The sequence below is a fragment of the Pleuronectes platessa genome, chromosome 17 (genome assembly GCF_947347685.1).
Source record: "Pleuronectes platessa chromosome 17, fPlePla1.1, whole genome shotgun sequence".
Taxonomy (NCBI): Eukaryota; Metazoa; Chordata; class Actinopteri; order Pleuronectiformes; family Pleuronectidae; genus Pleuronectes; species Pleuronectes platessa.
Window position 1 is genome coordinate 20,414,648 of NC_070642.1, and position 17,259 is coordinate 20,431,906.

At 42.7% G+C, this 17,259-nt stretch overlaps 1 protein-coding gene across 1 annotated transcript in view; it reads left to right on the forward strand.

Annotated features, from left to right (window-relative positions):
* Window positions 1–16,699, forward strand: part of LOC128459910 (DNA (cytosine-5)-methyltransferase 3A) — a 34,261-nt gene extending 17,562 nt beyond the window's left edge. Inside the window, exons 7-23 of the mRNA XM_053444862.1 lie at window positions 9,720–9,923; window positions 10,484–10,642; window positions 10,799–10,906; window positions 11,326–11,473; window positions 11,567–11,710; window positions 11,811–11,855; window positions 12,346–12,425; window positions 12,522–12,634; window positions 13,638–13,821; window positions 13,929–14,013; window positions 14,563–14,708; window positions 14,839–14,929; window positions 15,025–15,173; window positions 15,258–15,343; window positions 15,441–15,510; window positions 15,842–15,960; window positions 16,164–16,699. Of these exons, the coding sequence (XP_053300837.1) occupies window positions 9,720–9,923; window positions 10,484–10,642; window positions 10,799–10,906; window positions 11,326–11,473; window positions 11,567–11,710; window positions 11,811–11,855; window positions 12,346–12,425; window positions 12,522–12,634; window positions 13,638–13,821; window positions 13,929–14,013; window positions 14,563–14,708; window positions 14,839–14,929; window positions 15,025–15,173; window positions 15,258–15,343; window positions 15,441–15,510; window positions 15,842–15,960; window positions 16,164–16,305 (2,073 nt within the window). The 3' untranslated portion in view covers window positions 16,306–16,699. The remainder of the gene's footprint in view (window positions 1–9,719; window positions 9,924–10,483; window positions 10,643–10,798; window positions 10,907–11,325; window positions 11,474–11,566; window positions 11,711–11,810; window positions 11,856–12,345; window positions 12,426–12,521; window positions 12,635–13,637; window positions 13,822–13,928; window positions 14,014–14,562; window positions 14,709–14,838; window positions 14,930–15,024; window positions 15,174–15,257; window positions 15,344–15,440; window positions 15,511–15,841; window positions 15,961–16,163) is intronic.
* Window positions 16,700–17,259: the final 560 nt, after the last annotated feature.

Below are 17,259 nucleotides of genomic sequence, written 5' to 3' on the forward strand. Positions count from 1 at the left end.
CATGAACGAATTCTGGATGCAAATGTCCTGAAACTGAAACCGCAAACAGGCCGGCCTCCTGCTACAGGACGGTGATCCAAAGCAGATCTCAAAATCCTCCGTGAACCACTTGAAGAAACACACAGTGACTGAAGATCTGTGTTAAACAAGCTGTGGCTGCAAGAGAGACTCAAAACATCTCCAAAGAGAGTTCATACTAATAATCATAATAAGGACCTGTACTTGCCATGATAACTGTTTATTCTTTCGATTTTTTTTTTAATTTCTTGAATTAAAATATAACCGTGCATTTAACATTTGAAGAAAAGCTGGTTTTTAATGTGTCTTTGCTGCAGAGGTTATATTTTCTTCTTCTCTCCTCATATGTTTGCACACAACTCTCCACATGGATCCAATGTACTTGTTTAATCCTGAAAACACCGGTGCTCTGTTTAATCTTATGCCGCTGCCCCACCGCTTAACTTGAAGCGATCTTCCAAACATTAATACTTAACATATTCCACGTTCCTGTGATCGGTTCCATGTGAGTTGGCCAAAGGAACTAAGAATTCAAAGATTAAACACAGGCGGGAAATCTTCAGGCCATGAAATGAAGGTGTTACCAAGTTCCTACTGGGGTGATTTGATTTTAAATAGCTTCTGTTATGTCATGCTGGACAGTGTTACTGGAAAAAGGATGTTATCAATATAAAATAATAATCAGGAACCTTCAGAAACTCTGCAGAGTGAATTAACACATTTCATTATCCAACGATAAGAATGTCATTAGATTTAACCTTGAACATTTCAATGACAGAGCTCAGTTTTTTGAGTTCTTGTCTTCTTCTTCTTCTTCTTCTTCTTCTTCTTCTTCTTCTTCTTCTTCTTCTTCTTCTTCTTCCCCAAGATTCATTAGATGTGTCTTCTGCTTCTGGACCTTTTGGCTGATCTTGGTTTGTTGGAACACACGTCCTCTATATTTCTCAAAGGACAATTGTCTGTTTTGGTAAAAAAAACATTTGGTTTAAACCATAAATATTTGAAACCAAACCAACCACTGACTGAATGTCAACATTGTACTCTGTCTCACATTGTTGTTTTCAAGCCGTCCTCCGTTCTGGAGAGTGTGATGTGGTCTTTCAGTTTGTTTGGCTTTTTTTTTATTTGAATGCCTGACCCAGTAACGTCCCATTAACCCTAACGTGAAGTGGCTGTAATCTGCACGTCTGTATTAACAATTGATCATATCACTGCTTCAATGTGTAACAGGTCAAACCCACAAATATCTATCACACAATTTCAGATGGACAATAAATCTGCTGAGCATCAAACTACACAACATTTAGCCTCAGGGGATGGTGGAGACCAAAAGCAGAGAGACAAGGGATTAAATATTGGACTAATAATCAGAAAGACTACAATACAGTCTTCTATGATTAAAGTGTAAGACAGATAGTAAGAAAATAGATTTGAATCACATTAATGCACATGTAAAATACTCTTTTCGCTAATATATTGACAACATACTGGAGAAAATAAGGTGCTGTTGTGCTGTTACAAGGAGAGGTTGTGTGTCTGTAGATGCAGTGTCTGTGTTTGTGTGTGTGTGTTGATGACATACAACTGAAGAGACAGGATGTGTGTGTGGTCATGAACGGGTGAGAGAAAGTTAACCGGGAGGTGAGAGTAGAGAGCGTGGCCGCTGCTTCCTCCTTCTCGAGTTTGAATTAACTGCAGTCGGTGTTTCGTGAGAAATGTGACAACAGATCATTTGTTTGAGGAAAGAAAAGTCGTCAACCAACAACTTATATGTTTTATGTCTGATTAATTACATGAAAAACAGAGAAATCATGCAGCGTGAGCTCCCATTGGTCAAACTGACACCAGCTTGTCTTCAGACTGTCGCATGTGACAGATGGAGAGAGGTAGAGAGAGGTAGAGAGAGGTAGAGAGAGGAAGGGAGAGAGGTAGAGAGAGGTAGACCATGCATGACTTCCTGTCAACACCTTATTACCATGCACTGACTCATCGCCGGCTCCCGTGTGGCTGTGACAGAACATGAGACTGAGATGCAGGTTGCTCTCACGTCTTTATGTCAAATTGAAAGAAGGAAAATACACAAAAGAGTCAAACACAGAAAGGAAATGATGAAGGTTGGTTATATAGTGATTAGTAATAATAAGTAAGTGAGCAATTAGGAGCAAAGAATCAAAACCAGATACACTACATGAATTTAAATATATATTAATTAAAGGCTGAATGCACTTAAAGGACTCATTGAAGAATATCCTTTGTAACTGTGTGTATTTTAAAATAATACAGCATAATATAGTTTAATGTGTAATATCATATTATATTATATATGTGAAATGTAATGAGGTACAAGTACAAACACTAAAACACAGACTCAACTAAACCACTTCAAGAGCTCAACACTTGAGTTAATGAACTTGAATGTTTTCCAGAGGGAAACTTCACAATGAGAAAAAGGAAGTAAGATAAAAAAAAAAAGAGAGAAGAAGGGGGACAAGCAAATAAAGGAGAGGATGAGGAAAGGGAGAAGAAAAGAAAAGAAAGGAGGGAGGGGGGGAGGGGGGGTTGAGGGAAACACACAGTTAAAGAAAGAGCAGGAGAAATCAATGATGGAGACAGAGGTTAACCAGTTCCAGGTTTCTGCCTCTATGTGTGTGTGTGTGTCCTTGTGTATGTGTGTGTGTGTCGGTGAGTGTGTGTTTTCACTCATTTGTCACTGGAACTGCAGCCAGCTGTTAACACACCCATCTGAAGAAAATCCTGGTCACTCTGCGAACTCTTTTCTCCAATTTTGCAGAATAAAAACATCTGGCGCCGTGGTTTTCTCTCGGCGTGTAGAGTTACAACCCGAGTGTGTGTGTGTGTGGGGGGGGGGGGGGGGGGGGGTTGTGTGTTGTATATATTAGAGGGTCTGCTTTCTTAATTCTCTCCGTGACTTAAACTTATCTTTGTGCCGATTGAATCAAGCAAGTCTCACACGGAGCTCACACTCTATGGAGGCTGACGTCCGACTTAATAGTCGTGTTTATGTGAATCAGTAACTGCAGAGTTATGTTTACGTTCAGCTTCTCCCCAGAGTGCACCGCGTAGGCCTAACACACATGTTTAATACATTTATTTGTTATGAACATTTGCAACGCTAGTTTCACTTTTATTGTGAAACACGTCTCAACAAAACAAGATATAAAAAAATCCTAGATACGGGTGCCGGCATCTTTTTACCTCATTTTGAAAACAGTACTGCCAATAGCCACAAGGGGGGGTCAAGATAATTTGGCTTCACTTTTGAGGAGCTCTCTCGTCGTCCATCCATTGTTTAAAGTTATTGGTTCCGCCCCAGTGCTCGTTACCGTCCCATCTCCAGTAATAGTTATTCGGCTTTAAGTGAGGAACTGGTGGAGACCAAACTACCAGCAAAATACTTTTCAGCTTCAGGCCAGAAATGACTTATCCTGTGTCTGCTGAGGGTTTAACATATGTGTAAATGTTTTCACCAATATCATGAGGCATTATAATTGTATATGGGAGTTGTTTGTCTGGCTGGGTGCCCCCTGGTGGCCAAAGCGAGTGGTGGAGCCTTTACTGGTCTCATTAAAACAATCATTGTGCCTTTGATTCCAAACACAGTTCACAGACGTGATGTCAGCTTGGCTTTATTTTTCCTTCTGTAACTCAAGAGTCTCATGTGACTCTGTGTACAACTGCATTTCACAGTAATGTGTAGGTGTGTGTGTGTGTGTGTGTCGGTGTGCACGTGTGTGTCGTTGGGTGTGTGTGTGTGTGTGATTGCGAGGTCCTGACCCTAACACATCCTATTGCCTTGTCAACCATGAGGCTTACGTAACCTTTGACCCCCCCAGTGAACACACCTCTTATACACATCAGCCCATATGTGTGTTTGTGTGTGTGTGTTAATCACCCTTTAACTCCAGGGCTACCAGACATCTCTCTCTCTCTCTTTCTCTGTGTGTGTGTGTGTGTGTGTGTGACGTGAAAGTTCACCTAAACATCTGTTAGGTGAAGAAGCCAGTAAATCACACTCTTCCCTGCCGGCCAATCAGCAGAGAGGGAGAGGGTGAGGAGGACCTGAGGGTCTGAGTGAAGCTGAGGAGACGCAGAGAGGGAAAGTGAAGGAGGAGGAGGAGGTGAGAGAGAGAGAGAGGGAGAGACGGAGAGACAGACAAAGAAAATGAAGGAGAGAAAGAGATCCAGGGAGGAAGGGTTACAGTTGCAGAGCTGTCATATCCGGTCTGTAAGTGATTTCATATTTTTCTCTTGTGCACGTGTTGCAGAGTTTGCACCTGTGTGTGTGTGTGTGTGTGTGTGTGTGTGTGTGTGTGTGTGTGTGTGTGTGTGTGTGAAAAAGTGTAAGACACACAAAGTTATACAAGTTGGTTTTTGTCGCCAGAAAGTTTTCTCGAGGGCAAGTTTATTTTTGAGGGATAAACATCTGACAGAAGAAAGTTCGGTTAGATCTAAATATTATGTTTATTTTCTGTTTATCTTTTACTGTTTACCTAACGTGTTTGTCACCTTCGGACAACTCCCTGTTTTCATGTTGGTCTTTCTAAATTTATCAACTTTTTTTGGCCTCTGACTTCTAACAAGGCAAAATAAGTTTGTTTGTATAGCAGCTAAAACAGCTCATTCAAAACATAGATTTAAAACTAACGGAAACACAATATAAAAGTTAATATTTTAAAATAGGATTCAAAAGAGTAAAATAAATATAAAACAGGAGAATCTGAATTTGAATCGTCTTGAGAACCGTATTTTTTGCACATTTAGGTTTTGGATGAATAGTCTTTGGAAAGCAGATGAGTCACCCTCATGAAAACATAAAAATTTGCTTGTAAAAGCTGTAAAACTTTATATTTCTGCATGTTAAGTTTTTAAAAACCACTAAATAGTCTAAATAGCTTAGTCTGAGTAAATATTTGCATTATATGACAATTATGAAACCTATTATTGTATTATTTGCAAGAGTATTTGAGCTGAAGTAGGTAAAATTAACAATCCACTAAAGTATTATGTTCATATAGGTTATGAGGTTTGTCTATAGTTTGATTTAGAAGCATTTTGGACTCTTTTTGTATCTTGAGAAAAGATGGCAAATGAAAAACCAAATCACCAGTTATCAGGTTCTTCTCCTGAAACACACATCAGACGTGGTTCAACCTCAGGGGAGCTTCACTGAAACCCACTGCTCATGTTTCTTCAACATGTCCCACGGCTGCGATCAATGCTAATCAAAGAGCCGTCACTTGACCATGTGAGAGAGAGTGTGTGTGTTTTGTGCAACTTCGGGTTCATCTCCAGGTCAGGGTCAGTCACGCTCATAAAGGGGGCGGGGTTTAAGAAATGGCTCATTGGCTAGGTCAGAGGGTGAGGGGTCGGAGGTCAAGGGGGCGGCACAAAGAGTGAAAACACTGACCAGGCCATTGGGGTACGATAAAGTTCAAAGATGTAACTCACAACATTACAGCCTCTCTGTGTCCCCCGACCCCCCCCCCCCCCCCATGTCTTTATTTGTCCCCCACATGACAACACACATCCTCGAGTGTTTCTGTTGTTGTTGTTGACCTGAGAGCATCTGCACACTTGAGTTTTCTGTGACAATACGAAGCAGTTTCATGAATCACCCCCGAAACTACACATTACACACAACCATTATCTTATGAAAATAATCTGAGGTACATTACCAGACCATTAAGAGCTGCTATTTATCAACTAACTTTCTAAAAGTGCAATAAAAGTGGAAATTGAATCAATGCCTCCCTGGTGAAAATCCGAACATGTAATAATAATAGTAATAGTGGCAATAAACCTTTATTTCTATAGCACTTATCTAATCAAGTTTACAAAGTGCTTTACAAAACACATGGGAACAAAACAACACAAGGCAAAACCAGACAAGACTAAAATAAGGAAGATTAACACAAATTTAAACTTTAAAAACAATCAACATCTTTTAAAACCAGTTAAAATTCAGGCACTAAGAGTCTTTCCTATAAAAAAATTAAATAATGTAAGAAATCTCCTGAGGGAAGGAGTTCCAGAGTAAAAACCTGGTCATCCTCAGTTACCAGCCTTGACTTATAGGAAATCCTAGTGTGGTGATTGTTGTGTTGTGAGTGTTGTGTTGTGAGTGTTGTGTTGTAGATTAGGTCTCGGTGTGTGTGTGAGGAGTCAGTAGCTCGGTAATGTAACCGGGGGTAAGACCGTGCTGAGCTTCATAAATTATTAAAATAATCTTCAAATCAATCCCAAATTCAACTGGCAGCCAATGAAGGGAAAGTCCATCAAACTTTCACAGTCAACTAATCCTCTGTCACATTTTCAATCTCATCAGACTGACAGAGATGAACCAGAGCAGCAGGTTTCAGTTCCTTTCAGAGTGTTGAAGAGGAGATTCAGTCCGGAGGCTTAAAGACACCATCACATCATCTCCTCCACAACGATAACATCATCAAAGTTTAGAGGAGATGAAGCTGGAAATCAAATTAATGCATTTGGAACATTTCTACTTCTATATTCACGCTTTCAATTTGTCTCCAAGTAGATGAATAAGAATAATAAAGGAGATATAAGTTAATAAGTATCTTAACACCAAGGTTAAAATAAAACACAAGAAAGTAAAGACAGAAAAAACATGCAGCATTAAAACTGTAAAAATATATAAGATGCTAATTTGACATACAAACAAAACATTAGTGTACGGTTTTGGGTTCACAGCAAACTTTAACATTTTATCTTAACAATCCAACAAACTGCATCTTTTTATTTCAGTTTGTGTCTTTTTAAAATGTAAAACTGTTTTCCAATATTTATCCAGACATGCTTTACACTCAAAAACCACTTAGGATGCTAAATGCTAAAGTCGTGGTGAGGATGTGATTTTTGACTCAAGAGTTCCAGATGTTTTAGAATTCGGTGACGACATGTGGAGTTCCCCTTACAGTGCATGTGCACGTGCACCTGTGTGTGTGTGTGTGTGTGTGTGTGTGTGTGTGTGTGTGTGTGTGTGTGTGTGTGTGTGTGGTCGGTATATGATCCGTGTAACAGGCTGATTTGGACTTTATGAGGTCAGGGGTCAACAGGAGCAGGGAGGAGTGACCCTCCTCTCACTTTGGGGTCAAACTGAGGAGAGAAGTGTCACAACCGGACCCCCTCACTTTTTACTGTCTCCTCAACTTGAATTTATGTCACGTCTTCATCTCTCCGCCTCCTTCACCTCTCACGCTCTCTCCCTCTCTTTTCTTCTACCCGAATGTGTTTTTAGCTCAAACTGTTTCACACGTTCATTTAGTTTGGATTTGGTCTTTGAAGCTGCACTGGACTTCTTATTCCACATTTGTCTCTTTGAACCTGGTACGTGTTGTATTATCAGAGGTGGAACTTTACCAAAGACTATTGCTGTCACACCAGAAAGAGAAAGGGAAGAAACTTGAAAGTTTATTGTTATAACAGGATGTTTTTCACAGTGTAACATTATATTTTGATGCTATTACAACGACAAACTTCACTCAGTAGAACACACAACTCCACCAAGGCCCAGCAAATTCCACACACTCATAGATATCAAATCTCTAAATATACCCTGATCTATAAATCATTCATGGGAGATTTGTGAAGATGGTCATAAATCTGGTTATGTAAAGAGGGTGGGAAAAAAAACAATCCTGTATCTGCCCCCCCCCCCCCCGATCTGGATCCACGTCAAAATTGATGGAATTCCTTTCTCGGCCTGCGTCTCCTCTTTCCATCAAGTTCTGTTTAAATCCGTCTAGATGTTTTTGTTTTGTTGACAAACAAACAAAGCATTAAAAACCGGGATGAAAGCTCCTCTGTGGACGTAATAGAGGAGAAAATCCACCGCCTGCAGTCTCTCCTTCTCTTCCTGTCGCCCATCAGACACGCTCCACTCTCCTTCTCTCCGTCCGTATTGTATTCCTCAATTTTATATCATAATCCTATTTACTCTCCCTCGGCTTCCACTCCCTCTCTCTCTCTCTGTCTCTCTCTCTCTCTCTCCTTCCTGAGCTGAACCCGTTGAACTGCCTCCCCACCGCACCCTTTCTCCTCGCTCACTTCCTGTTTAGAGGAACAATTAAAGGATTGTTGCCACAGACCCCCGGGGGGCCCGAGCGCCGAGGCCTTGATCTCCAAACAGCGACTGCATCGACTGCAAAGATCCACATAAGACATCGACCGCAGGAGATCTGCTCACGTCACAGGGTTCGCCTGTAGAGTCCGACAGGAGGAAAACAGAAAGGAGCCGAGTCACTGGACACTGAGAAATGATCAGCAGCAACTTTACATTTATGGAGAAATCGTCCTTTAAAGATGGATTCGCCCAGAATATATGTACATGGTCAACTTTCAGACTCTCAGGAGGGGCCGTGGCTCAGGAGGTGGAGCGGGTTGCCCACTTCTCGAAAGTCAGGAGTTTGATCCCCGTCCGCATTCCAAAATGTCCTTTAAACATTAAACATTTTAAAATGACAGATGTGATGCCGATTGACTGGTGAAAGCTTCCTGTTGCTTCTGGGAATAATCAATACATGACTTGATCACACAAGATTGTTTGTTGATGGCTGTCATGATCATGTTAATACTCAACTTACGTCCTTATACTTTAAATAACTGCTACTACTACTGTCAGTATTTCTTATAGTACTTATAGTAACACTATAATGGCATTTCTTTGAATATTAAAAATCAAATCAAGCTCAGTCAGCGCCCTTTGTTGCATTTGGTCCCCCGAGCTTTCTCAAGTCATCCCTCCTACTCTTCACTCTCTGATAGATTTAAATTCTTTCCCAAATATATATTCCAAAAAAATGATCGCCCAAAAGTCAAACGGCAAAATCCACTGTTAACATTGTGCGGTTTCACAGAGTCAAAGATTTGTATGACTAATCCTTTATCTGCTCACAAGAGCTCCAGTGGAGGAGGTTCTGAACCTGGAGGCGTTTTCCCCAAAGGAAAATCTGACAGAGACTCGGCCTTAAATGGAGAATCCTGTCGACTGTGCCGGGAAATCTGACTTTGTGTCGTAGTTAGGAACATTTTTCCTCGTAATTATGCACAGATATGGTCAAAAAGTTTGTTCCCACAGTGAGAGGCCACAGAACAGAGGAGATACCCACCGCTGAAAATGACAGGGAAACTCCACTTAACAGGGTTCCTACAGTCATGAATGACCTGGAAAAGTCATGGAAATAAATAAAATCCCCAAAGTTTTGGAAAAGTCATGGAAATTTGTTATATTCATATTTTCATGTCGTTCATTTTCATGAGTTTTAAATAATTCATATGCTTTTAAAGAAATACGCTCAAAATATAAGCAGGCATACTCGGGTTTGTGTTATTTAAGGTGTACTGTATGCCTGGAATTCTCATTGTTAGTTTAAATACTACATTTTGTCACTTTTTCGCGTACAAAATGTTCGGTTATGGAAATTTGTTTTAAAGTTATTGAAAAGTCATTAAACAGTCATGGAAATCCATTGGTCAAAATTAGTATGAACCCTGATTTAAAGTCTTTGTGTAACTTTGTTTGTTGTTTATTTTGTCTAGTAAATTCCTTCATGATCTCAAGGTTGTGCTGTTATTGTGAACTTGGTTTTAACTATAGAACAATCGATACACAAAACAACTTTATATATAATATTAATCTTCATGTTTGTCTCGTTGTGTCCCAGGCGGAGCGGCGGGCGTACCGAGAGGCGGAGATGAGCATGATGGACGAGCTGACGGAGGCCGACTTTCGGAAAGAGGAGGAGCCGGCAAGCCCAGCGCCTCCGCCCTCACAACAACACACGGACCCCGCCTCCCCCACAGTCGCCGTGACCCCGGAGCCGGTGGCCAGGGGGGACCAGGCCACACCCAATGAGGTAGAGTGCCAGGTACGTCAGCCAATGGTTGAGGCCATGTCTGAAAAAAAAAAACATATTTAAAAGAAGGACAGACAACGAGGGCTGAAGCTGCTGCTGCTGCTGGGACACCACTGCTCACTTTACACCTTCCTCTCTCTCGCTCTCTTGTTTCCTGATACCGCTCCATCCCATAAACATTTCAGGTGGATGATAATAGTTCTAACAACCTGAGGAAATAATGTCTTGTGCTGATTTAATGCAAATTTACACGGAAACAAGACACAAGTTAAAGAATCGTGCGTCTGACGAGGGGGAAAACGATTGTGTTGTGTTTTTGTACTAACGTTTTATAGTGTATTCTCAAACCTAAGCTATAAGGAGAATGTTTTATTTTCATGTTGCAGAAATCCAGGCTGGTCATACTTTCAAGTTTCTAGTCCTTGGCTGACACAAAAAATATCTTTCCTGTTAACAAACTCACAGTTATCATCTTACAAACAGAGCATGAAACCTCAAACTTGGCTTGTGGTTCCTTTGTGTGTGTGTGTCTGTGTGCGTGCACTTGTGTGTGTGTGTGCGTGCACCAACAGGATGGTCGGGGCTTTGGCATCGGCACGCTGGTGTTCGGGAAGCTGCGAGGTTTCTCCTGGTGGCCCGGCCGGATCGTGTCCTGGTGGATGAGCGGCCGGAGTCGAGCCGCCGACGGCACCCGCTGGGTCATGTGGTTCGGCGATGGCAAATTCTCTGTGGTGAGTGGGCGTGGCTTCTTCGCGGTGAAATTGATCGGATGCAGGTTCAGCAGCTGCAAAAATTATCAGGCAATTCTGATCAAGACCTAAAAAACCCCCATCACCAAAAAAAGTCCAACCACAGATTTGAGGTCTGTTCTTATCTGTGTTCTGCAGGTGTGTGTGGAGAAGCTGATGCTGCTGACCTCCTTCTCCTCCGCCTTCCACCAGCCCACCTACAACAAACAGTCCATGTACAGGAAAGCCATCTTCGAGGCTCTGCAGGTAATCCACCCCGGCGTTAAACCTCAGTGTGTGTGTATGTGTGTGTGTGTGTGTGTGTGTGTGTGTGTCATTCTGCACTTATCATGTATTTCTGTGGATGGAATAAACATCTCAAAGACATAATTATACCTGTGTAGGTCTAAAGGTCGTATTTTACTCATTCTTCTCTTATGTAACGTTGGTGTTTTGCATATGTGGAGGTGGTTTATTCATCCAGCTCCGTCCCAACTTTACAAGTGGTGACATGTAGAGATATTAGTATAAATCAATTATTTCAAGGGAATGTTTGGTCCAATATATCTTCATCTCTTAGTACAGAGCACGTGGTCGTTTACAGGCTCTGTGGCACCCATTGGTTTCTTATCATAAACAAGCGGTGCACCTGTATGTGTTGAATTGTGTGTTTGTTTTGTGTTGAGGTGGCCAGTGTGCGGGCGGGGAGGCCCGTCCCTTCCTGTGATGCCAGCGACGATGGCGACGGCGTGGACATTCAGACCCGACAGATGATAGAGTGGGCGATGACCGGCTTCCTGCCCAAAGGGCCACAGTCACTGGAGCCTCCAGAAGGTGAGTAGCTCCTCCTCATCCTCCCAGACACACAATGACACACCCCCACTAATACACACACACACGTGTAAATTATACCTTGCCGTCACACAGAGGAGCAGAATCCATACAAAGAGGTGTACCCGGAGATGTGGGCGGAGCCTGAGGCGGCGTACACGCCTCCGCCGGCGAAGAAACCGCGCAAGAACCTCGCGGAGAAATCAAAGATCCGAGAAGTGATCGACGAGGGGACCAGAGGTGAACAGACTCAGGATATCTGAACTGAAACTCATCATTCTATAATATATATATATATGTATGAAGTAATAACTTTTTCTAATTTGTTGTGTTTTTCCAGAGAGACTCATATGTGAGGTCAAACAGAAAACCAGGAATATAGAAGGTAAAAGCCTCTGAAAGTATTTGAAGTGTTAAGTGATGTATTTATTTGTCTAGCCTCCTAATAATGACATGAAAAACATAATGATTTAATAATGTTGAATATTGAGATATTAAAAAACTAGGATTAAAATATCTTTGTTTGATATACGGCATCATTTTAAAATGTCATTACCCTTTTTATGAAACACTTTTCTCTGGATAATATAATACAATTTATTTTCATCATCTAGGAGCTTTTAAATCAACACATAATTTGATTTTCATTGGTTATTATTGAATTATCCTAAAAGTCAGTTGTTCCTGTTTGTGTTTCAGTCGTTTAGCGACGATAAAAAAAACAGTTGAATCATTTACTGTTTGAGTGGATTGTGGTTTGTGACTCAGTCGTGTTGGTGAATTTAAGTGCTTTGTGTTTACCTTGTCCCTCAGCGGCTGAGAAAGTTGTGTATTTACCACATCTTGAAAATGTTTGTGCGTCTGCCTTTGCTCAGATATCTGTATTTCCTGCGGGAGCCTCAACGTCTCTCTGGAGCATCCCCTCTTTTCAGGAGCCATGTGTCAGGGCTGCAAAGTAAGAAATCCACCCAGCTCTTCTCCTTTCAATTATTGAAACAACAAATAATAATATCCGCATTATTCCTTAATTACTGTCTGGCCGTCCTGACAGAACTCCTTCCTGGAGTGCGCTTACCAGTACGATGATGATGGCTACCAGTCCTACTGCACCATCTGCTGTGGAGGCAGGGAAGTGCTCATGTGTGGCAACAACAACTGCTGCAGGTCAGTGCCGGGCCGGGTGCACCGCTCGGTGGGACGCGGCCAGAACCCGGGCGCTGGTTTTGGATTTCACACGAAGAAAAACAGTTTATGACACATGAAGGACGAGTCAGCCTGTGTTAGGTTTATTTATGAGAATACAGAGTAAACTGTTGATTTAGGCTTCAAGGCTCCTCTGACTCCATCACTGCAAATACTGCATATATCAAGTGTCGCAATAATAAAACTTTCATTTAACTTCTAAAGTGCTGAGATGCACGGAGCTGCCAGCTTGAACGTGGACGTGTCCAGACAGAGAACTTTAAACTATTGAGAGGCAAACTAATAAAAACACGACACAGCAACAGGTGAAGACGAGTGAGATCATATTTAACTCACAAGAAGACCGGGTTAAATATATAATGTGCTTTTTTGATTTAGTTCAACTCCTTCAACCTTCTTCCAAGGAGACAAATCACAGGTCAGATCATATCAGCACAACCTGAACAGGAAGTAGACGAGAACTTAACCCCTTATTGCCTGAATTAATTTCCAATTATATAAAACAAAATATTATTTGTGTTTTTGGCTGTCATACAGATGCTAAATTAAGTGGAGATTGTTAATTTCAATATAGCATATCCAATAGATATTTAGGTATGAGGCAAATTAGCTACATGAGGCATAATGGGGCATAACCTTAATTTAACACATTTTCCAGTCTCTAGTTTGTAGATTATTATATTGATGCTGCTTTTGCTTGAAATTGAATAACAACATATGTTTCTGTACAATCATTGCTGTTCCATCATCACAGAATTTCAAATGCAGCTTAATATTTCAAAATAACTTGCACAGTCCCAAGGGGCTAGTATGTATTTTCCACTCCGACCACTAGATGGTGGCAGAGTGCTTCCAATACCTTCCTTCTACAAGGGGTTAAAGACAACAAGGGCGTAATTTCTTTAATTTGCTCATCACAAGGTTAACCTGATGAATCCCCCCCCCTCCCCCCCCCTGTGTGCAGGTGTTTCTGTGTGGAGTGTGTGGATCTGCTGGTCGGAACCGGCTCAGCAGCGATAGCCATCAAAGAAGATCCGTGGAACTGTTACATGTGCGGCCCCCGGAACACCCACGGGTTACTGCGGCGCCGGGACGACTGGCCCTGCCGGCTCCAGCACTTCTTCGCCAACAACCACGAGCAGGACTTCGTAAGATGAACACAGATAACACTTATCAAACAAATTGTTATTATATATATAAAGAACAGCTGTTATAGCATTAGTGAATATACTCATATATCACTCTCTGGTTCCAGGAGCCGGCCAAGTTGTATCCTCCAGTGGCGGCGGAGAAGAGACAGCCAATCAGAGTCCTCTCTCTGTTTGACGGCATCGCCACAGGTACGTAAACACGTGGGCGGGAACTAGCAATTAATTCACTATTAATAGACAACGTCAGTCAGTCTAAGGCAGCAAGCAGGGGGAGGGGAGGGGGCTGCTGGGAAATTTCCTTTTCAGACATTCATGCTCCAGAGATAATGATTCCTAATGACTCTATTAATCCCCTGACTTTTCCTCTAGCGCCACCATGAGGTTTGCATTTGTGGATGGAACACATTAATGTCTCCCTTCGGCATGATTTTGAATTTCTTTGTTTTAGAACGTTACACTCGATAGACGTCAGCATTTTGCTTCAAGAGCCATAAAGTTTCCCACAGAGCCGCCAGCCGGGCTCCAGACTCCAAGTTTAAGTTTTTTCAACTTGTTTAAAGCTAATAACTCGATAAAATGACAGAAAATGACAGAAAAAGATCCAACACAAGTTCCCAGTGCTCAAGGGGATGTCTAGGGTTAGGGTTACTAAACAGGGCAGAGGCCGAAAGAGGCTTGATACGTATTTAAACTCTTCTTCTTTGGTAAATGACTGAAACGATCAAATCCATTACTCAGGTCTGCTGGTGCTGAGGGACTTGGGAATCCAGATCGACAAGTACGTGGCGTCGGAGGTGTGTGAAGACTCCATCACCGTCGGCCTGGTGCGACACCACGGACGCATCATGTACGTGGGAGACATCCGCAACGTGACCCGCAAACACGTAGGTGACCTTCTCCTCCTCCACAAATAATGGTCACCTGAGATTCTGTGGATATTCGGACACGATGCATTTAAAGCAACACAACGACTTGTCTTTTGTCGTGATGTTGACTCGTGTTGTGTGTTGTCAGATTGAGGAGTGGGGACCTTTCGACCTGGTGATCGGAGGAAGCCCCTGTAACGACCTCTCCATAGTCAACCCTGCACGCAAAGGCCTTTACGGTACGAGGTGATCCGGAGTCACGACGTCTCTTCGTTGTCGTCGTTATTTTTTAACTTATCACCATAAAGGCTTTTCTCTCTTCTTCCCCCTGCAGAGGGAACCGGCCGGTTGTTCTTTGAGTTCTACCGTCTGCTGCACGAGGCGCGACCGAAGCCCGGCGACGAGCGGCCGTTCTTCTGGCTGTTTGAGAACGTGGTCGCGATGGGAGTCAGCGACAAGCGGGACATCTCTCGCTTTTTAGAGGTGCGGTGAACAAGCCAAATGAAGTGCAGCTACAAAACACACACACATACAAACACACAACGTAACCCTGTCATCTGTCTGCAGTCTAATCCGATAATGATCGACGCCAAGGAAGTGTCGGCCGCACACCGCGCTCGCTACTTCTGGGGAAACCTGCCAGGCATGTCCAGGTGATACAAACCTACAAACCTACAAACACACAATTCAAACCATTGGAACACAACTTTCTACTTTTTTAGTTTGTTCACCCTCGTTTCCTTGTGGCAGACCCCTGACAGCCATGGTGAACGACAGGCTGGACCTACAGGAGTGCCTCGAGCATGGGCGCCATGCCAAGGTAACCACCTGGGTGTGTGTGTGTGTGTGTGTGTGTGAGATTATTATTATTATTATGGCATCTAAGTTTTTAACTCATGTTCAAGCACAAATTACAGCTTATAATGAGCTAAGAGTGTAAATATGCAGCATCTAAAAATGTCTCGAATATTTGAAAATATAAAAAGGGGGAAATTACTTTCTACATTACTACTGTTTTACTTTTTATCTACTTTAGTTTTTTGTTTTTAATGCTTCATATGAAACCACCCAATCTTCCAAGCTGGTGCACAAACAGCATGTGTGTGTCTGTCTGTGTGTGTGATGTGTTTGGCTCTGGATGGTAATTCTAGTTTGAGAAGTTGCGTACGATAACGACACGCTCCAACTCTGTGAAGCAGGGGAAAGACGAGCATTTCCCCGTCTACATGGACAACAAGGAGGACATCCTCTGGTGCACGGAGATGGAGAGGTACGGTGGTGTGTGTCTGTGTGTGTGTGTGTGTGTCACGTGTCTCTACCCTGTTGTATTCATAAAGAAGGTAACTCTTATAAACTTTATCTTCAATTGATAGAAGATTTGGATGCATGAAGGAAATCTGTAGCTCTTAAACATTTGATTACAACCACAAATCTCGTGAAAGTCAAATACCTGGATGTCCCGTGTGTCCCCAGGGTGTTCGGTTTCCCCGTCCACTACACGGACGTGTCCAACATGAGTCGTCTGGCCAGGCAAAGGCTGCTGGGACGGTCCTGGAGCGTCCCCGTCATCAGGCACCTCTTCGCCCCACTCAAGGAGTTCTTCGCCTGCAACTAGTTACACACCAACTCTCTCTCTCTTTCTGTCATGCACACACACACACACACACACACACATGCGTACACACATAAACATCATGTAAGGACAAACACACAACTACAACTACACACTGTAAACAGATTGTACATGAAGGTTGGCTGACACAGGATGACCAGACACACACACTAACAAACACACACACACACACGCCTGTAGGCCACTGGCTGACCTTAGTCCCCTGGTGCTACCTTCCATTGATTTACACCAATGACTGGTAATAAAGATGGCCGCCACGTCTCCACTTCCTCCTACTTAACAAAAAAAAATGAATCCAAACTATGCCGAACACGTGCTGGTGCTGCCATCTTGAGCTTTATGTGTCATCTGAGCTGGATGGGGGGGTGGGGGGGGGTGGGGGGGGATGGAGCTGCCATATCAAGACATTTAGGTTTCACCGTTTGAGAGCTGTGGTGTTTTTCCATCTTTATGAGCAGCCATTGATTTGCACACACGCTGGTGCAGGGTCTCTGAACTGTAAATCCTCACACACGAACTTCCTGTCCAACCTTGAAACTGATGTCTTCTGGCTTTACTCTGTGGTGGCAGCTGGAGTTCAAACCTCCAGGGGGCGCTAGAGCTAACACAGACGCCCTAGCTTTTCTTTTTTGTTTTTTAAATACAGTAACGCTCTGAACACATCAACACACCAATGATTTCCCTCTCAACCATAACTGTATCCATGTGTAGTGACAGTGCTGCTGGTATATTACAGTCCCACAAACACAAATATATACAACAACAAACACACACACACACACACACATGCACACACTCCGGTTGATGCTCATGGTGCTGGTCAGGCAGTGATAAGAGTCCTAATGGTGCCACTTTAATACAACACTTTTACAGTTCCTGGTGCTTTTAGACACTGAACAGTCTCTGGTGGTTTCAGTCGTTGCAGTTTTGTGTTTC